The sequence below is a fragment of the Poecilia formosa genome, unplaced genomic scaffold, assembly GCF_000485575.1.
Source record: "Poecilia formosa unplaced genomic scaffold, Poecilia_formosa-5.1.2 Scaffold150, whole genome shotgun sequence".
In the NCBI taxonomy this organism is placed as follows: Eukaryota; Metazoa; Chordata; class Actinopteri; order Cyprinodontiformes; family Poeciliidae; genus Poecilia; species Poecilia formosa.
The window spans coordinates 204,585-223,694 of NW_006800089.1; the positions used below are offsets into that span (position 1 = coordinate 204,585).

A 19,110-nucleotide genomic window follows, 5' to 3' on the forward strand; every position below is an offset into this window, starting at 1 on the left:
AATGAGGTTCACATCCAAATGACTTCAAAGTGTCTGAACGTCGCATGTCGCATTTTATCTGACTTTTATGTCATTGATGTGAGACATGCGTCGTAATTCTGCATCAGAAGAAGACAAACTGGACATAAACAATGGCTGAAAATGAAATTATAATTCTGAAACTTTGTAAGTAGTCTGTGTCAGTGAAGCTAATTGCATCACAAGCCCATCACTCTTATCTCTGACTTCTCGTCCAGACTTCCACAAAATGCTGTTGCTATTAGTTGTGTTTTCTTTCTATTAGCTTCCTTTACGTTGCTGTGATTTTGTGATAACACTATCGGCTCCCGTTGCTGAATAAACTTTAAAATCGATCCATTTTCACTTTCCTTCAGACATAAAATAGTTTAGCTTTAACAAGTTAGATATTATTGGCCAAGTAACAACTAGCAGATCTAGATCCACAGTCCAACCACTGTGTGGCGCTCACCTTCCAGCATGGAAAGATGCATGGCATCGTTTGCCTTCTTGGGAACGTTGAGCATCACCTCCAGGCCGTCTTTAATCTCTCCTTTCCCTTCTTCGCAACACGTCAGGAGCTCCTAAACAGACAAGCGGACAGGAAATCAGCAGAAGCGCGATGGAGCCCCTTGAATGCAGCGGCTGTGAGGTGCGGTGAGATGTGCGACCTTCAGCAGAAGCTGATACTTGGTGATTCTCTGCACCGGCTTGATCAGATAGGAGGAGATGGAGTTGGCCAGCCGGTGCCGTTGCTGGATTTCCTGTCACCAGACAGAAAAAGGTTGGGTAAGTTCTGTTCATACGCAGCCCATGAAACCTTCCCGGTGTGGCCGTCGCTAGCGGTGCTACTCACGTCAAAGTAGTTCCCAGCATGCTCCAATATGAGCTGCGTGGAGTCGGGTTTGTTCTTGCAGTAGTTCACGTACATCTGGAACTTGTCGGCCTTAAAGAGCAGAGAAATGTTACAGATGGATGCGGTTCTGTTTAGGGTCTGGTGACATGTTGCTAACACCTGATGATACGTACCCAAGTGACAAAGCAGTGGCCAACATCTTCTGGAAGCTGCTCATACTTCTCCAACTCTTTGAGAAAGATGCTGGAATAAATTTAGGAGTGTGAGATGAAAACGTAAAATAAAAGTAAAAAAAAAAAACTACTTTATTACATGGAGATAACTGCATAAAAATAGTTTAAATAACTGCTAAAAGTGATATGAAAAACTATGTGCATCCTATTATAGGGTAGTAGTAGGAGTCACATATTGTCGAAGAGCAATTTCTGCCCATTGTTCATTACAAAATTCCTTCAGTTCACTGATGTTTGCAGGCGTTTATTTATACTGAGCTTTATTAGGTCACAACTACAGTAACTAAAATGTCTGGACTTTATTTTTTTATTTTCTTCTTCAGCTGCTCGTTGCAGATTTTCTGAGTGTTTATGATTATCTTGCAGTTTACGTCATATTTCACACTTTAATACTGTTATATACAAAAATTCATGTCGGGCATGTTGCATATCCACCATGCTTAACATTTTCCAAAAAAACACACAGCTGTGTATTATAAACAGGAAAAAAAATATTACTGAGAAAGGGACAGGTTAATAAAATATCTGTTCTTCTTCCTGCTCCCTTTGCACATGTGCATAACGTGTCATAAGAGAACGAGTTTATGAATCAATAATGAAATTTGTTAATAACCTGATTGATTGATTAAACTAAACAATGCTCTTTGCCTTTAAATGGGCGTGTCTTACTTATGGTGGAATTCGTAGAGGTCCTGCATGTTCCCAAAAATGATGTGCTCCTTGTTGATGATTCCTGGGGGAATCTCCTCCACGCCGCTGGTCATCTCCCACAGGTACGTCTGCGTGAAGAGCAGAGAGGAAAGGCCACAGTTACCATATTTTCCAGATGTTTCCAGACGTTTGGTGCGCGTCTCGGAGGTTTTCTTACGTCCATGCATTCCCGCAGGTCTCGCACATAGGTTTTCTCCGTCTGAATCAGCTCGGCCATGATGAACCTAGACACACACACAAAAAAACACACACACAGGCACAAGTTGGCAGCTTGTCATACTGTCCTCATTCAAGCGGTGAATAATCAATAGCTCCTTCTCAGCTTCTCAGCGTCGTCCATTTACTGCAGTGAATAATGAAAGCCTTATGGGGCCATTAAACTCGGCCATAAACCTGCCAGGAGTGACATAAATTATGCTGCTGATTTGTGGCACGAGGCTGAAGTGACACAGTCCCCCTCCGCCCGGCGCAGCAGAGAGAAGCCGAACAGACGGAGAAGGATGTTTAAAGTCCATCATGCCTTCACATTTACATTAAACTCCCTTATTCAGTGTTGACAAGAACAATGACGGATCAGTTTGGAGCTCGTCCTCTGGAAACAGCGCCGGGCTTCTTGTTCGCCTAATTCAATTAACTCGGCAGTAAATCTTTGGTTTTCTGAAGGGAAAGCGCTGACTTGTTATCGTTTCCTTATTATGTAAAGTAAACGCAGTCCTGACTGCATTCATAAAGCAGGCTGCTTTTAATCTGCTGACGCTCAGAACGGCGTGGCAAACAGGAAGCGGCTCACGTACTCCTTCCTGCGCGCCGACTTGCGTTTCTCCTCGTTCGGCTCGTGCGCGGCGGCGTCCCTGAGTTTGATCTCTGACCCCGGAGGAGTGGCTGGGATGATGTCCAGCTGAAGGTCCTTGCTCTAGAAAAGAGGGACACTCAAAGATTAGAGGGCGTACTGAGGCATCATGGGAGTGAATTAGGTTTTAACTGGGGATGGATATGGGGGAATAATAAAATCTGACTTGTTTTCATGCCAGATCAGATTTTGTTTTCTTGCACTTTTTCTAAATAATTACAAATGACAGAAAATAATTTTGACAAGTGGTTTTTACTCCCTTCTGTGAGTTTACAACCAAATATTAGGACCAGGCAATGAGAATTTAGTTTAATCATGAGAATATCTTGATGTTATTAAAAGAATAAAAAACTGAATTTTACCAGAAGTTTTAAAATTACAAGAAATTTATTTTAATGAGAAAAAAGCCTGGATAGATCATTTTCTTGTTTTTTTTTTTTTTTATAAAACTCAGACTTACTTTATTGTCATTGCACAAAGACACAACAGTGAATTTGGCAACAAAATGTCATTGCCTGGCTGCACAAAAAATAAATCTGACTTTAAATACATGTAGATATATAAAATTGTTACTGGGGAAAGTAAGAAAAAAATATTAGGACCTTTTTCTCGTATTATTTAGACTGTATTGATGCAACATCATAGCTTTCTCACAGAAAAGGAAAACAAAAGAAATGACCCTTATAATTTGTCGTAGAGTTGACCTGAATTCAAAGTTTAAATGAACAGAAGCTGCTAGTCAAACAAGATGGCCGCCCTGGGCGTCGTTACATCACTCTGAACTATGGAAACCCAAGGAGTGAAAGGGTGAAAAAACAAATCCAGATTAAATTTTCAAATGCCAAAAATCTGACTAATGGCTCAAACAGATTCATCGTCCAGCCCTGATTTTAAGCATCGATCACCCGTACCGCCTTGTTGGAGTCTGACGGGATGCCCAGGGCTTTCTCCAGGCTGCTGCGGTACTTGTCCATGCGCAGGGAGAAATCTCTGTAGCGTTTGTCCACGGCCGTCACCCACTTCTTAATCTCCGCCGCGTGGCTGTGGCCTTTCTCGCAGAATCCGTCGGCCAGCTGGATTAGCAGCTTCACGCGCTCCTTGGTTTGCTTTAGAAGGAGAGCAGAGTGAGTTTAATATTCAAATCTGCAGAAGATGACATTAAATCTGTGTTGTTGCGACCTCTGACCCTGGCTGTGATGTGGAAGTCCTCGTGCTCCTTCAGGAGTTCCTGCGTGTGATGGATGCTGGAGCCGGTGGATGTGTGTGTAGACAGGTAAAACTCCCCGGTGTCATGAATCCACTCCAAAGCCTAGACACACACACACACACACACACACACACATTTGTTTGACACTGTTACGTGTCTCTGTGTGTCCTCTCCCTCTGAATAAACCACAGCATTCCCGTCAGGCTTCCAGGTTTCTGTCTCTGGATGTGTTTGCTGTACCTGCTTGGCGCTGCGTTCAAACACCACGTACTGCTGACACTGGTCCAGCCGCCGCTTCCTCATGGTCCAGAAATGCAGGACTCTGTTTTCTCGCTGCAGCAGCTCGTTCAGGATGTCTGAACACAAAACAAACAGGAAGGATTTCAGTGGAGACGTTTAACTCTGTGACGGCCGAGTTAAATCAGAAAGATTTTAGAAGTAGTGTAAATTATTTCACTTTTTATACGTATCCACATGTGAATAATATGTAAATCAATTGTATTCATTTTTACAGTTCTTCCACTTAGGAACCCTGAGTCTCCATGAATAATTAACTTAACAAATCTCTATTTGATTGTTTTAAAAATGTAATCTTGCTCATCTATACCCAGTGTTAATTATACATTTTTGTATTAATAATTGAACTGGCTTTCTGTTTAGGCTGACTAAGACATCTTTGTATTCGTGCTTTCACCGAAATAAATAAATAACTTCCAACGCTGCATCCAAAAAGCCAGCCAATGTGACCTACATCTGTCTTTTTCACAACAGTCTGAACAACTAGATGACTATCTTTTCACCCTCAAAAAAATTCTGAATTGTGCTCCTTCTGCTGTTGTGAATCAGAAATGAATACAACTGCTTTCAAGGCGTCTGCAGTCTGAAAGGTCATGTTGCATTTTATCTGACTTTTACGTCATTCATGTGAGACATGCGTCATAATTCTGCACCAGAAGAAGACAAATTGAACGTAATCAGTGGCTGAGAATTATAATTATAAAATTCTGAAAGACGTCTGTGTCACTGAGCCGCATCGCATCCCAATCCCACCACGACTGGCTCCGACTTCGCATCCAAACTGATTTTTCTATAGAAGTTGATGCTCCACATGAGGCCATCGCTGTTAGTTGTGTTTTCCTTTTATTATCTTCCTTTGTCTTGTTATGATCTTGTGATACTGTCAGCTGCCAATGCTGAATAAACTTTAAAATCATGTTATCCACTATTATTTGTATAAACTGTCCGCTGCTGTGTGACGATGTTCTGAGTCACATCGGGGATGTAAATCATTCACACACAAGTCTAAATTCAGTCACAACCTCTAATAGTATGAACGACCAGGCAAAAAATGAAAACTGGATTTGAGCATCAGAACCTGCTGTATGAACGCAGCCTCAGCTCCCTTCAGTAAATTATCCATCACTTACTTTTAACCTGTTGTTCCGGCGCCTTGACGTGGCTCAGCATCCCCGGCATGTTGACGCTGTTTCTGTGCATGTACTTCAGGAAGACGTCCGCGTTTCTTCTGGCCAGAGTGCAAGCCTGGCAGAAACGTCAGAAAAGTCAGAGCAGAAGTGTGACCAAAGACTTGGTTTGGTTTCATTTTCACAGGACGCGTCGCACCTTGAGGAACGCCTCCTTCTGTTCCAGGTGCTTGCTGATCATGGGGGTCACATGGTCTGTCTCACAGTTGGGTCCCAGCTTGTCAGCTCCTCCGCACCAGTCCTCCTCCCTCTTGTACTCCTGCTCCAGGCTCTCCAGCACGCTGCACACCTGAACACAAAGTCAGTCAGAGACACAGAGCAGTGCTTTAAATGGACAGAAACAGCAGCTGGGCTTCGTGTTTTAACATCTTATTTATACTTTTACAGTATTAGGGTTTTTTTATAGGATACTGTTTTGTAGGTACAATGCAGGACTAGAAAAGGAAAAAAAAAGGAAAAAAGAAAGATGAAGAGAAAAACAACAGAAAGAGAGAGAGAAATAGAAAAAGAGAGAAAGAAAAAGAGAAACCATTAAAGAAAAAGACAGAAAAGAAATAGAGGAAAAGAGACAAAGAGAGAAACAAATTAAAAAAAGAGAATGACAGAAAGAAAGGAAGAACAAAAGAAAGAGAAAGATAATACAGAAAGAAAAAGAATAAGAAAAAACAGACAAAAAAATAAAATTTTTTAGCAACACATTTTTTTCAATTAATAAAAATGTTGACATTGGTATATTACACCCTAAGAGACATTAACATAAACAGCTAACTGTCCATAAACTACCAAAAGCAACATTGTTGAAAAGCACAGAAAGAAAAACTCAGTCAGGTTATTCATCAATAACAAAACCAAACAGAAACCAGATGTTTATTGTTTTTAACCATCAAAGTCATCAAATTTTTTTTTTGTCAACTTTTTCCTCTGCATTGTTTTTTATCTTATTTCTCCAAACATAAATTTCATTTTTTTTGTCCTATTAAAAAGATGCAACAATTTCCTCTTTGTAGAAAGACAAATAAAGAAAAAAGTGTGACCGGGTCTCCTACCTGTTCAGACGTTTTGTAGAAAGCCACGGAGGCGTTGACCAGCTTCAGTCGGTCCTCCATCTTCAGCATGAGCTGCTGCCAGTGGGAAGCCACGTTCTCTGCACAGTCTCTGATCAGGTCCATGTCGTAGTGGTTGGCCTGCAGCAGAGCCTCCGCCTTCTGCTGGACCTGCAGGGCGCTCTGGTGGGTCTTCTGCAGAGGGACGAGATGAGAAGAGGACGCTTCAGTCAAATCTGAGCAGAAAACTGGAATAATGGGAAAATCCAGTATGGCTTTACCTCAATGGCGTGCTGGAACTGTTCGTGTTCCCGCTGCAGTTGCTCCGCCTCCTGCAGGGAGCTGGCCGTGATTAGACCGGCGTTAAGCATCGATTCACCGTTTCGGATCCAGCCCAGAACCTGAGGCGGCAAAAACAAAGCCTAAGCCTTCATTTGCATCTCTTTAAAACTCTGCCGGCATGACGCAGCCGTGTGTGCGAGTCCGACCTGCTTGACTTCAGCCTGCAGGTGCCTCAGCTGGACGCACTGCTCCAGGTGCCGGCGGTGCTGCTCTGCTGCCAGGTCCAGCTCCCGCTGCTTCTCATGGAGGAACTCCAGCAAGTCCTGAACCCGCGTGGCCATGTCCACGTCGCGATCGCACAGTAACTCCACGCCTGCACAGAGACGGGACAGTCGCATTACCCTCCAATGAGATGACCTGACTACCAGGCCACACTTGTAAAAAAGGCTTGTAAAAACTGTAAAAAAAAACTTGAAATTATTTGGCATGTAACAGTACTCAGTATAAAAACCTACAATGTGCTTAAAACTCTGATCTAAGATGGTCTGAAGATCAGAGAAGCTTTTAACTTGCTCTTTTTTACAACACTTTTGGAAAAAAATAAAATAAAATTGTTTCTGTTTTCAAACTGAGTCTTGTTATACCAACTGAAAAGTTGTAGAAAATCAGAGTGAGGAAATTATCTGAATAAAAACATTAAAAAAATGTATTTTTTTTTTAAATTCACATCTGTAAACCTGAAGATGATCAAAATGACTAATATTCTCTTTATATATTTTCTGTGTTCACTGCATGTTGCATAATGCAGCCTCTCCTTGCGTGCGCTCACACAGCACCTATTAGCATTTAGGTTCACAGGTGAGTTATTATGGTTGGTGAGTGGGAGCCTCTCATCACCAACTCTGAGTGAATCTGACCCGGGACACCTACACAAGAAAACTAATAGAGCCAACACAGAAATCAGTAGCAACACGGAGCTGAACATGAGCTGCAGCCTGATGTGGTGGGCAAACACTCAAACACACAATGTGGGGCAGCAAATAAATAAGAAGGGAAAAGAATTTAAAAAAATAATAACTTTACAGACACGTTTCAATGTAATATGTGTAAATCCTGTTCCCAGCTCCCTGCTGGAGGGCAAAAACCTGTTCACAGAAAATGATGTGCTAAAGAAAAAGGGACGTAGTGCTTAGCTACTTATTGTCAACACAGTGACAACCAGATAACGAGGTCTGATGATGTCACATTTCACAGGTCAGGAAAAAGTGTTAATTTAAACAAATACAGAGGGAGAGGGAAGAAGGTCAGATATGCTAACTTGACTTTGACAACCTTAACATGCAGATGTGCTACAGAATTTGGTTTGTTTCTGTTTAGTTAAAAAAAATAAGCCGACTCACATACCAACTCTGGCAGATCATCAGTGGAGCTGATGTTTAAATTAGCTAATCAGCCACAGCTGCGTTCAGACGATCACTTATTAAGAATCACAAAATAAATATTAAGCCTGAAGACGCGATACTGTAACGGACTGAATGTTCTGTTTGTTGTGTGGGAAATGTTTGTGGGTTTTTATTGTTGAATCTTGATGCACTAATGGAGCTGTTGTAAATCAGTTGCTGTGGCAACAGGTCTGTGTGTAGTGTAGAAAGCATGAGAAAAAAAAAAATTGTTGATTTGAGTTCAACAGTTTTTCTGCATTATTTCCCGTTTCCTGTGGCGCACTGCACTAAATTAATAATCTCTCCATCTTCAGGTTTCACTTAGGTAACAGAATAGTCCTGCTGCGGCAGATTGTCTATGGATAGCAAGTAAAGGAATCGTCTTTTTGCCCTCCAGCGTTGGGCACACGGGTGACAATTCTGGATGCTGACAACACGCAACATGTCTATAATCTATCAAAGACCTGAGGTTTTTTACAGGTGTGAATGCAGGCGGGAGCTCACCTGACGCCTGGACTTCGTTGACGTATTGCAGCAGCTCCTGCCCCTGGTGGATGACGTCAAACGTCAGGTTGTTCATGGTCAGGGCCTTGTCGGCGTGGTGCTGGAGCCGCTGCTCAGCCAGCGTCAAGTCCTCCGTGTCAAAGTCGCTCTTCTGACCCGTCAGCTCCTCGTTCCACGACTCCAAGTCTGAGATGATCTGACGAAGGATTACGAAAAAGTTAAGACGCTATGAAAGAAGAAATCTCATTCCAATGCACTGCAAGTTAAACATGTTTACAATCTTGCTTTTTTTTTAATCTTGAAGTAAAAATTTTTATATTTTTGTACAGTTTTAGTTGTCGTTCTTTTACCAAATGGTTTTTTTTTTGTCTGTATGCACCGATTAATGATTAAATCGCTAAATTAGATGATGACTTTTTCAATAATCGATTAATCTCAATTAATCGTTTCAGGCAAGCTGATGAGTCTTGGGATTTTAACTGCTAACTCCAAACACTACAATGCGCCCTTGTGACATCAAAAAAATCAATCTCCAACCTTTTTAAAAACATGTAATATTATTCACAGCACACAGTTTCACCATGCCTCCCTTACATCAATGGCGTCTCTCTCAAAGATGCGCAGCTGGAGGAAGAGATCCAGCTTGATCTTCCTCTCCTGGAAGAGCTCCTCCATCTGAGCCTGGGCCTCGTCCAGCTGCTGGAGGACGCTCTCGATGTGGTTGATGGAGCTGTTGTGGGGCGTCTTGTTGCTGGAGATGGCAGAGTCCCTGGAAGAAAAAACGTTCGCAATTAAGCCATAATCTGCAGAGTGCAGCTCTGAGGAGCTATAAAAGATCCTGCAGGGCATCATGCCAGTCAGGGTGAGCTGCTCTGGAAAGTGCTGTGCTGGTATAAAATACTGCGGCAGCACCAGCATGGAAAAGAAGCGTTAAAAAATAAAAAGAGTCTAAAACTATCTCTAATTTGCTAATCGGCTTTTTACTTGAAATATAAATCCACAAGTGGTTTCACAAAAAGGCTAATTATGATGAGGTGGTGTTGGTGGAGAACATGTTGTGCACTCCAACAGCTCAGTCCTACACGCAGAAGGTGTGTGAAGCTACAGTTCCCTCTCGGAGAGAGAGAGAGAGAAGGAGAGAGAGAAAGAGAGCGGCGCACAATTAGACACACGTTTATAAAAGTGGTCTTATGTAAGAACCCGCTGCGGAGCCAAGTCGCCAGGGAGAGGGTGGCGAGCACAAAGAGAAAAGAGGGAGTGAGGAGAGGCACTGGAACATCCTCTGCATAAAAATAAAGCTGGACAGCCACATCCACCTCTCTCACACCGCCTCTCATCATCGCCGCTTGCCGTTTTTGGGCTTAATGCACTTCATTAACGTCTTCTAGGGAGATTTCTCTTAGCGTATATTTAGCTTTGTTGAGTGTTGACACGTTTATTCCAAATTACAAATCCACTCCTGCCTGAATTAGAGCTACGATGAAGAAGACAAGCATCAAAGACGACTGTTTGTTGTACTCTGGTTTACTCTGGTAAACGGTGTCTAAACTTTGCAGCCGAGACAGTTTTGGACTCAGACCTGAACCTTCAGAGACACATAAAGACAGTTATAAAGTCAGCCTTTTATCACCTGAACAGAAGAATATCCAAGATTAAAGGACTAATGTCTAGATGTAGATGACATAGAGCACTTTGAACTGCCTAGTCGTTGAAATTTGCTACACAAATAACCTTGACCTGACTTAGCAAGTTATAAAAAACACATGATATTATTACTGTTGAATATTACATTTATAATATTGCTTACATTTACACCATGTTTTTCCTCACTTGCCTATTTGATTCCATTATCACATTGTTAAAAATGACCTTCAGAGAGCTTCAGTATCTATAAATATGTTATCAAGTGCAGGAAAAATCCAATGAACTAGTTGAACATAAAAACAGGCAGAGTAAATTATAACAACCTGCCAGATATTGTGCTAAAGAAGTCCTATGCAACCACAATTTTGCACATTGTGCTATTCGACTAAACATAAAAATAGAGATAGAATCAAATGGTTTAGCTTAAAACACATCGAAATGTTTAAATGGCCCAGTCACAGTCTTGACCTTACGCAAGCTGAGAAGAATCTGTGAAAAGATTTAAAACGTGATGCTTACAGAAGCTCTTCATCTAATGTGACTCTGCAAGAATTATTTCATAAAGAAGAAATATTAAGTCTCTAGATGTCAAAAGCTGCGAGAAACTTGAAAAGACTTGAAAGAGTAAATGGGGCAAAAAGTGATTCTACTTTAATATTGTTTAAGAAGGACTGAATGTGAAAACCTGGTAAATATTTTTAGTCAAATATTTTGAAAACCAAAAGTCAGTAACCAAACTCTCAATAAAAAGCCTTCAATTGTGTAGTTGCAATGTGACAAAATGTAAAAAAAGTGTGGGGAAATATAAAATAACTGTCCTCTTATCACTTTTACAGTACACTTACTGTTCTCCTTTCCATCTCTACAAGTATAGAAAGAAAGACATCAAAATGTGTCATGAAGAGATAAAAATGAAAGAGAGTCATCACTTCGTATCTTTGACACAGACTTGCCTCAGAGTACAGACAGGTAGAGAGAAACTGGGGGAAAAACATGATGAATAATCTCAAGTATTTGGCCCGCCTCTCTGCACCTGAGCTGCTGGATGAGGTCCTCGCCCTCCTTGATGACGTTGACGGTGACCTGCAGCGTGGTCTGCTGCTGCTGGCCGAAGCGCTTGATCAGATCCTGGACGGCCTCCACGGACTCGGCGTAGACGTCGTCCAGCAGCTCCTTCTGCAGTTCCTCCAGCCACGTCCACAGCTGGAGACGGAGGCAGACGTCAGCCTAGGCAGCAGCTTTTGTCTCATTACGAACGACCCTGTGTTTGGTTTTTATCATCCGTGTAACCGCACAGTAAATCATAGTATTTATAAACGTAAAGCTGGATATCTATGCACAAAACCGACCCTACAGACATACCTCCGCTAAAGTATTTATTTATATTTCTCTGACTAATTGGACTGAACATGTAATGTACTCCACGCTTCACTTCAACAGGTAATTTTGTTCCCTCCCTCAGAGAGCTCTCATCTCATCGGTACAGGCACACAGCCCACCATCCACTTCAGCGCTGTGTCACCGTCGCCTGCCCACCTCTTTGACGTGCGTGTGGAAGGCGACAGACATGTCCAGCAAGACTTTGCGCTGCTCCACGCGGCGGACAAAGTCTTGGATCCTGTCTTCGAGCTGGTGGGCGGCCTGGTAGATCTCCTCCGGGTCGCACTCTCCCGTCTGGGCCAGCTGCTCGGCCGCCTCCAGGAGCTTATCTGCATTGGTGTAAGTGTTCTACGGAGAGACGGAGACGGAGAGAGAGGTGGGTTTCAACAAGGGGGCAGCGTGAAGCGAGCGAAACGTCTGTTATGAAAGAGACGGAGGCACCGAGGAGCAAAGTGAAAAGCAGGATATGCAGATGATGATGATGATGATGAAGAGGAAGAGAGAGATGTTGAGGCAACAAACAGAAACAGGAGGCAGAGTATCAAGAGGCTGATTTTACAGAAGATTTTTTTTTTTATTGAATTCATTGAGATTTTAAATCCAAAGAAAGTAATTAAACTCTTTAGATTTTTGTTTTAATAAAACTAATAACTAGATTAATAATTGTTATTTCCTTCAAGTGTTTTGAGGCATTTTAACTGTCAGATGTCATTCTATGTAGCTTTTTACCTCTAGTTTTAATACAGTTTGCTTTATTTTTTTAGACAAAAAGCAAATCACAAGTTAAAATATTTCTCAAAGTAATATGGTAGAAAGTTTTTATCAGGTGGTTCAAAAATCTAAACTCTGTCTTAAGGCGTTCAGGTTTAAATTTATGGTCTTATAGTTAAATATTGTAAATTGAAAAAATGTTTTTTAGAAAAATGTAACAAGTGCTTATGTCAGCAGTTCAATTTAATTCAACTCTTAGATTTTGTAGATTTTAGCATTTTTGTGAATAACTTTACCAGTATGGAGGTCTATTCTGGGAGCAAAAAACTGGAGAAAAATACTGAAATTACTGAAAAAAACTTTTAGGGTACTGTAATCCCTAATAAAACTTCCAATTTGAGTTCATTAAAGTTATTTATTCCCATTATTTGCATCTATTTTCATCTCACCAGCTGATGTCGGGATTTATATTTAATTTTATGCCAACCAAATGTAGAAAAACTCACAGAAGCCTGCTTTTAATGCAAACAGGTTCCATTTTATTTCTAAAATAAAAGCAACAATAACAGTTGAGTAATATTCCTGGCTTGCAGATGTTTAGATGTTTAAGGTGAACAGTTAGCGTTGCAGAGCGTCTCTGTGTTAGTTATAATCCAGACACAGACCTGAGCCACTTCCTCGAAGTCCTCGTGGCGTTTCTGCAGCGCTCGGGCTCGGTGGAGGGACTTTCCCACGCCCGTGTGTTTGCTGAGGAAGGCCTCGCCGTGGTTTTCTATCCAGTCCAAAACCTGGGAGGGAAAAAAATCCACCAGATTCACCAAGGAGCCAGGAGCGACTGAACAAGGGGCGACCACCAGGGGGCGCGCTGTGAAAGCGGAGCTGCAGAGTGGTGGAACTGTTAAGATGCGAAGTAAAGTCGTGTTCTGTGAAAAAAACAAACTCTGAGCCTTGCTCCCGTCCTGCATTCAGTCACGATGTGAATGGAGGAACACCATCTGCACGGACATATGACCCAGTTCGGTTACCGCAGCAACAGTTGCCATGTCAACACACTCGGAAGCAGCCACGGGGTTTGTTTCTTTTTTTTGTCAGGCAGGAACTGTATTATCATATTTGGACTCCGTGATGAAGGCGTGCTCCCGACTGCAGCTGCAGATTCCAAATTTAAATTCTTCCACTCACTGAATCGCCATATAATCCTTTTGTGACATGTATTAAAATAAAAAAAAAAGAGAAGAAGAAGGATGATGCTCCGAATGCATCATCCTGCGTGTTTCGGCGTGTCGTACCTGCTGGACGTCCTGCTGAAAGACGCACAGCTGCAGGCGCTGGTGCAGACGCACTTTGCGGTGCTGCCAGATGTTTTCCAGCTGCCTCTGGTGGTGCAGCACCTCGTGGATGATGTCCAGGACGTGGTGCACGGCCTTGGAGTAGTTGGCTGAAGCCGTTAGCGAGTCGGCGCTGCCCGGGGTCAGAGGTCGCTGCAGCTTGTCTAGCAGGGCTTTCCCGTCCTGGCTCACCTGAACAAATGTTCACACATTTTTACTCATAAGGAGAAGACCGCTAAAAATCCACAACCAGAATAAAATAATCTTGATGGGCATATTTATTACATATTTTTATAATTATTTATTTATCTTAAGGTTCACTGTATAAAGTAGTTCTGGAAGAAGTAAATACTTCACATGTTTTATTTAGGGCATCATTGTGTAAACAGGAGGTAAAACAAGTCATGTCCCTTTAACTTTCCCCAGATCCACTAAATTAGCTTCATTATAATGATCAACTCTCCCTGATGAGCAAAAGCGTCCCCACAGCATAATGCTGCCAATACTATACTTTGATGTGAGGATGGATGAAGATTTAATCTTTTCTAATTAGTAACTCGTTGACTTCTGAAGACAATTTGTCACACCGGATTTTGCTGAATACAAATTAACATTTTTATTAGTAATTTGGTTTTAATTATTGACAATTTGGAGGATAAAAAAACCCACTGGAAACAAAATTTTATTCCATTTGGTATATGAAACTGAGCTCTACAAACATAACAAGAGCCAGATTGGGCTCAACTGAACACTTTGGAAATGTTCAATTAGTTTAGTTCAGGTTCTTGTGTTTCATCCTAAAAACAGAATTAACCAAAAAAAACAAACAAAAAAAACAAAAACAAACAAACCTGAAAGAAAAAAAAAGTTCTGGATGTTTGTAATGGAATAATATGTTTAGTTATAGGTTTCATTCTCTTCCTAATGGAGAACATTTCCACATGTAACAGCTGTGTTTCTTAAAATCGGTCTCAATTAAAAGTCAAACTCAGTCCCGTACTCACAGCCGTCTTTGGTAAACAGGCAGCTACAATGTTTAAAGGTAAACAAACGCTGCGGACCGACATCCATCAACAAATCATTGTGACTTTTCCTGCCTTGCACGAGCCAAGCTCCAACATCAGAGAACGCTTTAGAAAATGAAACCTGGCAGAAATAGCCACCAGCACTTTTTCCAAGCGGGGCATCACATTTACGTGGAACTAATTAATACCAGAATTTGTTTCCGAGTACGACTGAGGCAAACTTCAAGGGGGATACTATGTAGCAGCAGCTGACTGAACAGCGTGCCTTCAGGCACATTTCTGCAGCGCAGAGTGTTTTACCTCAGAGTAGGCAGCTGTGATGTGCTCATACAGGCCTTGGTGGTGGTGAATTGCATCTTCCAGGTCCTGCAGCTCGGAGGGCAAGTCCACCTCGCCACATGCCTTGCACCACGAGTCCACATTACTCATGTACTGAAGCGAGAACGCACACACACAGACGAGTCAGGCTAAGAGGAGCTGCACTTTAGGAAGACTGGAAGTACAGAAGACGCAGCTTGTTTCTATTGTTACTAAGCTGAAACACGTAGAAGTTTAAAGTTTTAAGAGAGTTATTAGTCTGAGGTGGCTTCCTGCATGGACACATTTATACAGACTGACATCATAGACGGAGGTTTTTAATGAAAGCAAGCTAAACTTGAATGCTGTAATGCTTTTGCTGTAAATGCATCCTGAAATACAAATGCTCAAAGGTACAATAAAGGAAAGCTGTTATTGCATTTTAGGCAATAAAATGTTTATTTTCTTATTGAAAAAAATTATTTATTTGTTTATTGGTATCTTATGTATTTCTGATATAGTATAAAACAAGGCTTAAGTAGTTAAATGAAAAATCTGCAGAATGTGAACATTTTTTTAATCAAATTAATCGTCAGAATAATTGATTACTAAAATAATTGTGAGTTGCGTTACCTGCAGTCACTTTAGGATTCTGTTCATGCGTTTTAGAGAAGATTTCACTCCAGGCTGCACCAACTAAGCAGCACAGACGATTAAGCGCAGCTACCTTGACTTTATTTTCCTTATTTAATAAAATCTATTATAAATAAATTTCGCTTTGCAGAGTTGGGGGTAATAAAGCCGTCTTCTGTTCAAATGCGCCCGTTTAATAAGTAAAAACATCAACTGGGTGCAACAAAACAACCCACCAGTGCGAGTTGGATAATGTTATCAAGATTGAAAAAATGAATAAGAAATGAAAACATTTGCAACGGCTTTCGCATCTAAAATCCTTTTGAAAGGAGCGTTTCTGAAAGTAGCAGCAGATTTATGAGTGCGAGTTCAGCAGGCAGATGGTTCCTAATGCAGAGCTTTTACAGCATCGGTCAGACCCTGTTTGTCACAGTCTGTAACCGGAGAATAAACAACATGCTCATTTGCTTCGGTTACATGAACAGATCAATACTGAGGTCGTGTTCTGTGCGCTGAGCGGCAGCAGCAGCCAGTTCGCTTATAGAAAACAACTGGAAAAAGGGTTTGTTACTGGACGTTTATATTCATTTAATGAAAGAATAAATGAAACTAAAACCAAAATAAATAAAATACATACACAAGCAGACATAATCTAAAGCAAGAACAGGTCAGACAGACTCACCTGGTCGCACTTCTTATGGAAGCTGGCTGACATTTCCAACAGCGTGCTGCGTTCATCGAGCGCTGCGGCGAACGCTTTCCACTCCTGCTCCAGCTGACCTGAGATCTGCTTGATCTGCTGGGAGGCGTAGTGACCGGACTCCAGCAGGCGGCTGCCCACCGACACGATGCGGTTGATGTTAACGTACACGTTCTGTGGAGAGCGGCGGGAGAGAGGAAAGGCAAAACGTTTAAGAGGAATCTAAAACTAAAGGAAAAACTTGTAGCTGCTGTCAATAGCTGTGTTTCCGTTCACCATGTAATTGCGCAAACTGGAAGAATGAAAATAAATTTGCTTAATGGAATGGAAACACGGAAATTTTGAAAAAACAAACAAACTTGATTTTCGCTAAAAAGTTTTCGCGCTAGGATGAGGTGGTTTTTCTGTCACATTGATATTAGTGTATTTTGATCACATGATCAACAACCGGCTGTTGCTACTGTCAGAAAACACAAAGATGACAGGAAGTGGCAGGAAGAGGATGGTGTGACCTAAAAGATAAATAATAAGATAAATAAAGGCACTTCAAAATTTAAATACAATTTACCTCTCCAAAGAACTACTAAGAAATCGTTTCCTTACTGATCATAATAATTGCTCAATTTTTTAAAAAAGGAAACAGGAACAATAGACCCATGAATGCAACAAAAACAAAATATTTTGGAATAACTTAAAAACGGAGATCAAACTGAAAATTACACTTCCTGAATTCATTTTTAGAGATGTGATAACAGTATAATTGAAAAACAGTTTTAATTTAAACCGGTTTTGTCTTTGATGTTTTAATTTAAACCGGTTTTGTCTTTGATGTTTTAATTTCTAACTATGTGCCGTCTACAGATTTGCACAATTGTGAATTACCGTGCCTGTTTGTACATGTTTTGGTATGTTAAAAAAAAAGGTTTTCTTGTGTGTTTTTTCTGCATTAATGGAATACCGACAGAGTGTTGACGCACATTTGTAATGGAAAAGCAGCTACCGTGTTGTTTTCTTTGGGAATTTCATCGGAATCTGTTGTTGTAGTGGTGAGGGTTTTTTGTGTGGAAAAAGAAAATGCACAATAAAAAAGACAAATCTAAAAAACATGAAAGATTAATCTGAAGAATCTCCAGAATCCTTAGCCGACGGACGATTTCCTCTCTTCAGCCGTTTCATAATAGTTATGTAAGGTCGATCGTGAATAGAGAATAGGATTACTTAATACCTAGTTGTGTTGCTGCGATTATGTGAAATGTGCAGGCTGCTCTAAACAAACACCCGAACCCAGAACTAGAGGTTGATACTTAGTGCAATAACAATATGATTATGCAGTTGGTAGGGGGGCATGGACTGGAGTCCTAGGGGGCGGAAAAGCATTAGCTCCTCCTGAACATCTGTGTTTCTGTACGTGTGTATGCATGTGTGTGTGTGTGTGTGTGTGTGTGTGTGTGTGTGTGTGCGTGCGTGCGTGCGTGCGCCTTACCATGCAGTTCATCGCGAAGTGATTGTGCTGGGTTTGCAGCTCCACAGCGTGGGGGTGGTTGTTGCCAATCTCTGTGTAGCCTGCCAGGAACAAACCTTTGTTGTGCATGATCCAGTCAAACATCTGAGGCAGGAAGATGTCAAAACAGACACACACAGAAACAGACACAGGAGAAAAAAAAACTAAAGTTAACTATCTTCAAGGGAGCATATCCAAGCAGATGGACAGGGTCCTCTATAGGGCTGGGCGATATGGGTAAAAAGATCAAATCTTTTGATTAAAAAAAAAATTCATATCAGATCCGATTTGAATACATTTTCTTAAATTATTTTCTAAAACTGAAATTGAAAATGACAGAATAGTCTTTTCAAAAAGTGGCTTTTACTTCGGTTATCCCTTCTGGGAGTTGAACGACGCAACATTAGCGCCAGGCTGCGAGAATCTTCGTTTAAGTACAAGAGCATAGTCATAATGCTAGAAAAAACGTCTTAAAATGACAAGAAAAAGTTGTTTTAGTGAGAAAAAAAAGCTTCAATAAAGTTATCGAGATCTGAGGCGACCACCTCAGTTCATGGGGATCTTTGTTTGAAATAGACACGATCTTTTTCTGATCTGTTTTAACGTTGTGCTACTGATAATTTAACACTGTCAAAAGATGAAGAAATATTTCCTTATATACAAAACTGGTACCATATTTTTCAGGCAGGAGTTCTCATAAAATTACTACTTTATTTTCCTAACAATATAACTATATCCTGGTAATATTAATTCTGTATTATTGTATTATTTTGACTTTAACCTCAAACTAATTTATTTTTGAATTATTATGACTGTATTCTTGTAATGTCATAACTTTATTCTTGAGTTAATGACTTTATTTTAAAAAGAAAAACAATCATAGCCCAGTGCTAATATTCGGTAGAGTTGACCTGAAGTCAAAGTCCAAATAAATAGAAACGTTTGTCAAAACAACATGATGGCGACTCTGGGTGTGCCGACATCACTCTGAAACCCAAGGAGTGCATGGGTGAAAAAAAATTCCCAATTTCCCAAAAATTAAATAGTCCAAAAAAAAGAAAAACCCAAACGCCCCAAAAAACCATCGATTAATGGATAAAATCAATAAAATCGACTTATTGCCCAGCCTTACTCCTCAGTAACATCTACAGTTTATTGCAGCAGGAAGTCGGAAAACAAAGCGAGACACTGCATGCTGGTGAACCCGAGTGAGACTGAGCATGGCGCTGTCAGAATGCACAGAAATCGAATGCTTTCCATTAGCGGCATCCTCTCGTGCTCT

At 41.0% G+C, this 19,110-nt stretch overlaps 1 protein-coding gene across 4 annotated transcripts in view; it reads right to left on the bottom strand.

Moving 5' to 3' along the window:
• The window catches only part of LOC103146016 (triple functional domain protein), a 96,687-nt gene that overhangs the window by 38,825 nt on the left and 38,752 nt on the right, over window positions 1-19,110 (bottom strand). For all 4 annotated transcript variants that reach the window (XM_016677217.1, XM_007563719.2, XM_016677215.1 and 1 more), the window contains 24 exons: window positions 17,811-17,933; window positions 16,310-16,501; window positions 14,998-15,129; window positions 13,634-13,864; window positions 13,010-13,132; window positions 11,790-11,981; window positions 11,287-11,456; window positions 9,204-9,378; window positions 8,610-8,805; window positions 6,870-7,036; window positions 6,663-6,782; window positions 6,385-6,576; window positions 5,478-5,627; window positions 5,282-5,396; window positions 4,095-4,210; window positions 3,834-3,956; window positions 3,559-3,753; window positions 2,592-2,710; window positions 1,955-2,021; window positions 1,756-1,865; window positions 1,027-1,096; window positions 854-943; window positions 669-761; window positions 470-581 (listed from right to left, as the gene is read on the bottom strand). In XM_016677217.1, coding sequence (XP_016532703.1) covers window positions 470-581; window positions 669-761; window positions 854-943; window positions 1,027-1,096; window positions 1,756-1,865; window positions 1,955-2,021; window positions 2,592-2,710; window positions 3,559-3,753; window positions 3,834-3,956; window positions 4,095-4,210; window positions 5,282-5,396; window positions 5,478-5,627; window positions 6,385-6,576; window positions 6,663-6,782; window positions 6,870-7,036; window positions 8,610-8,805; window positions 9,204-9,378; window positions 11,287-11,456; window positions 11,790-11,981; window positions 13,010-13,132; window positions 13,634-13,864; window positions 14,998-15,129; window positions 16,310-16,501; window positions 17,811-17,933 — 3,373 coding nt within the window. The remainder of the gene's footprint in view (window positions 1-469; window positions 582-668; window positions 762-853; window positions 944-1,026; window positions 1,097-1,755; window positions 1,866-1,954; window positions 2,022-2,591; window positions 2,711-3,558; window positions 3,754-3,833; window positions 3,957-4,094; window positions 4,211-5,281; window positions 5,397-5,477; window positions 5,628-6,384; window positions 6,577-6,662; window positions 6,783-6,869; window positions 7,037-8,609; window positions 8,806-9,203; window positions 9,379-11,286; window positions 11,457-11,789; window positions 11,982-13,009; window positions 13,133-13,633; window positions 13,865-14,997; window positions 15,130-16,309; window positions 16,502-17,810; window positions 17,934-19,110) is intronic.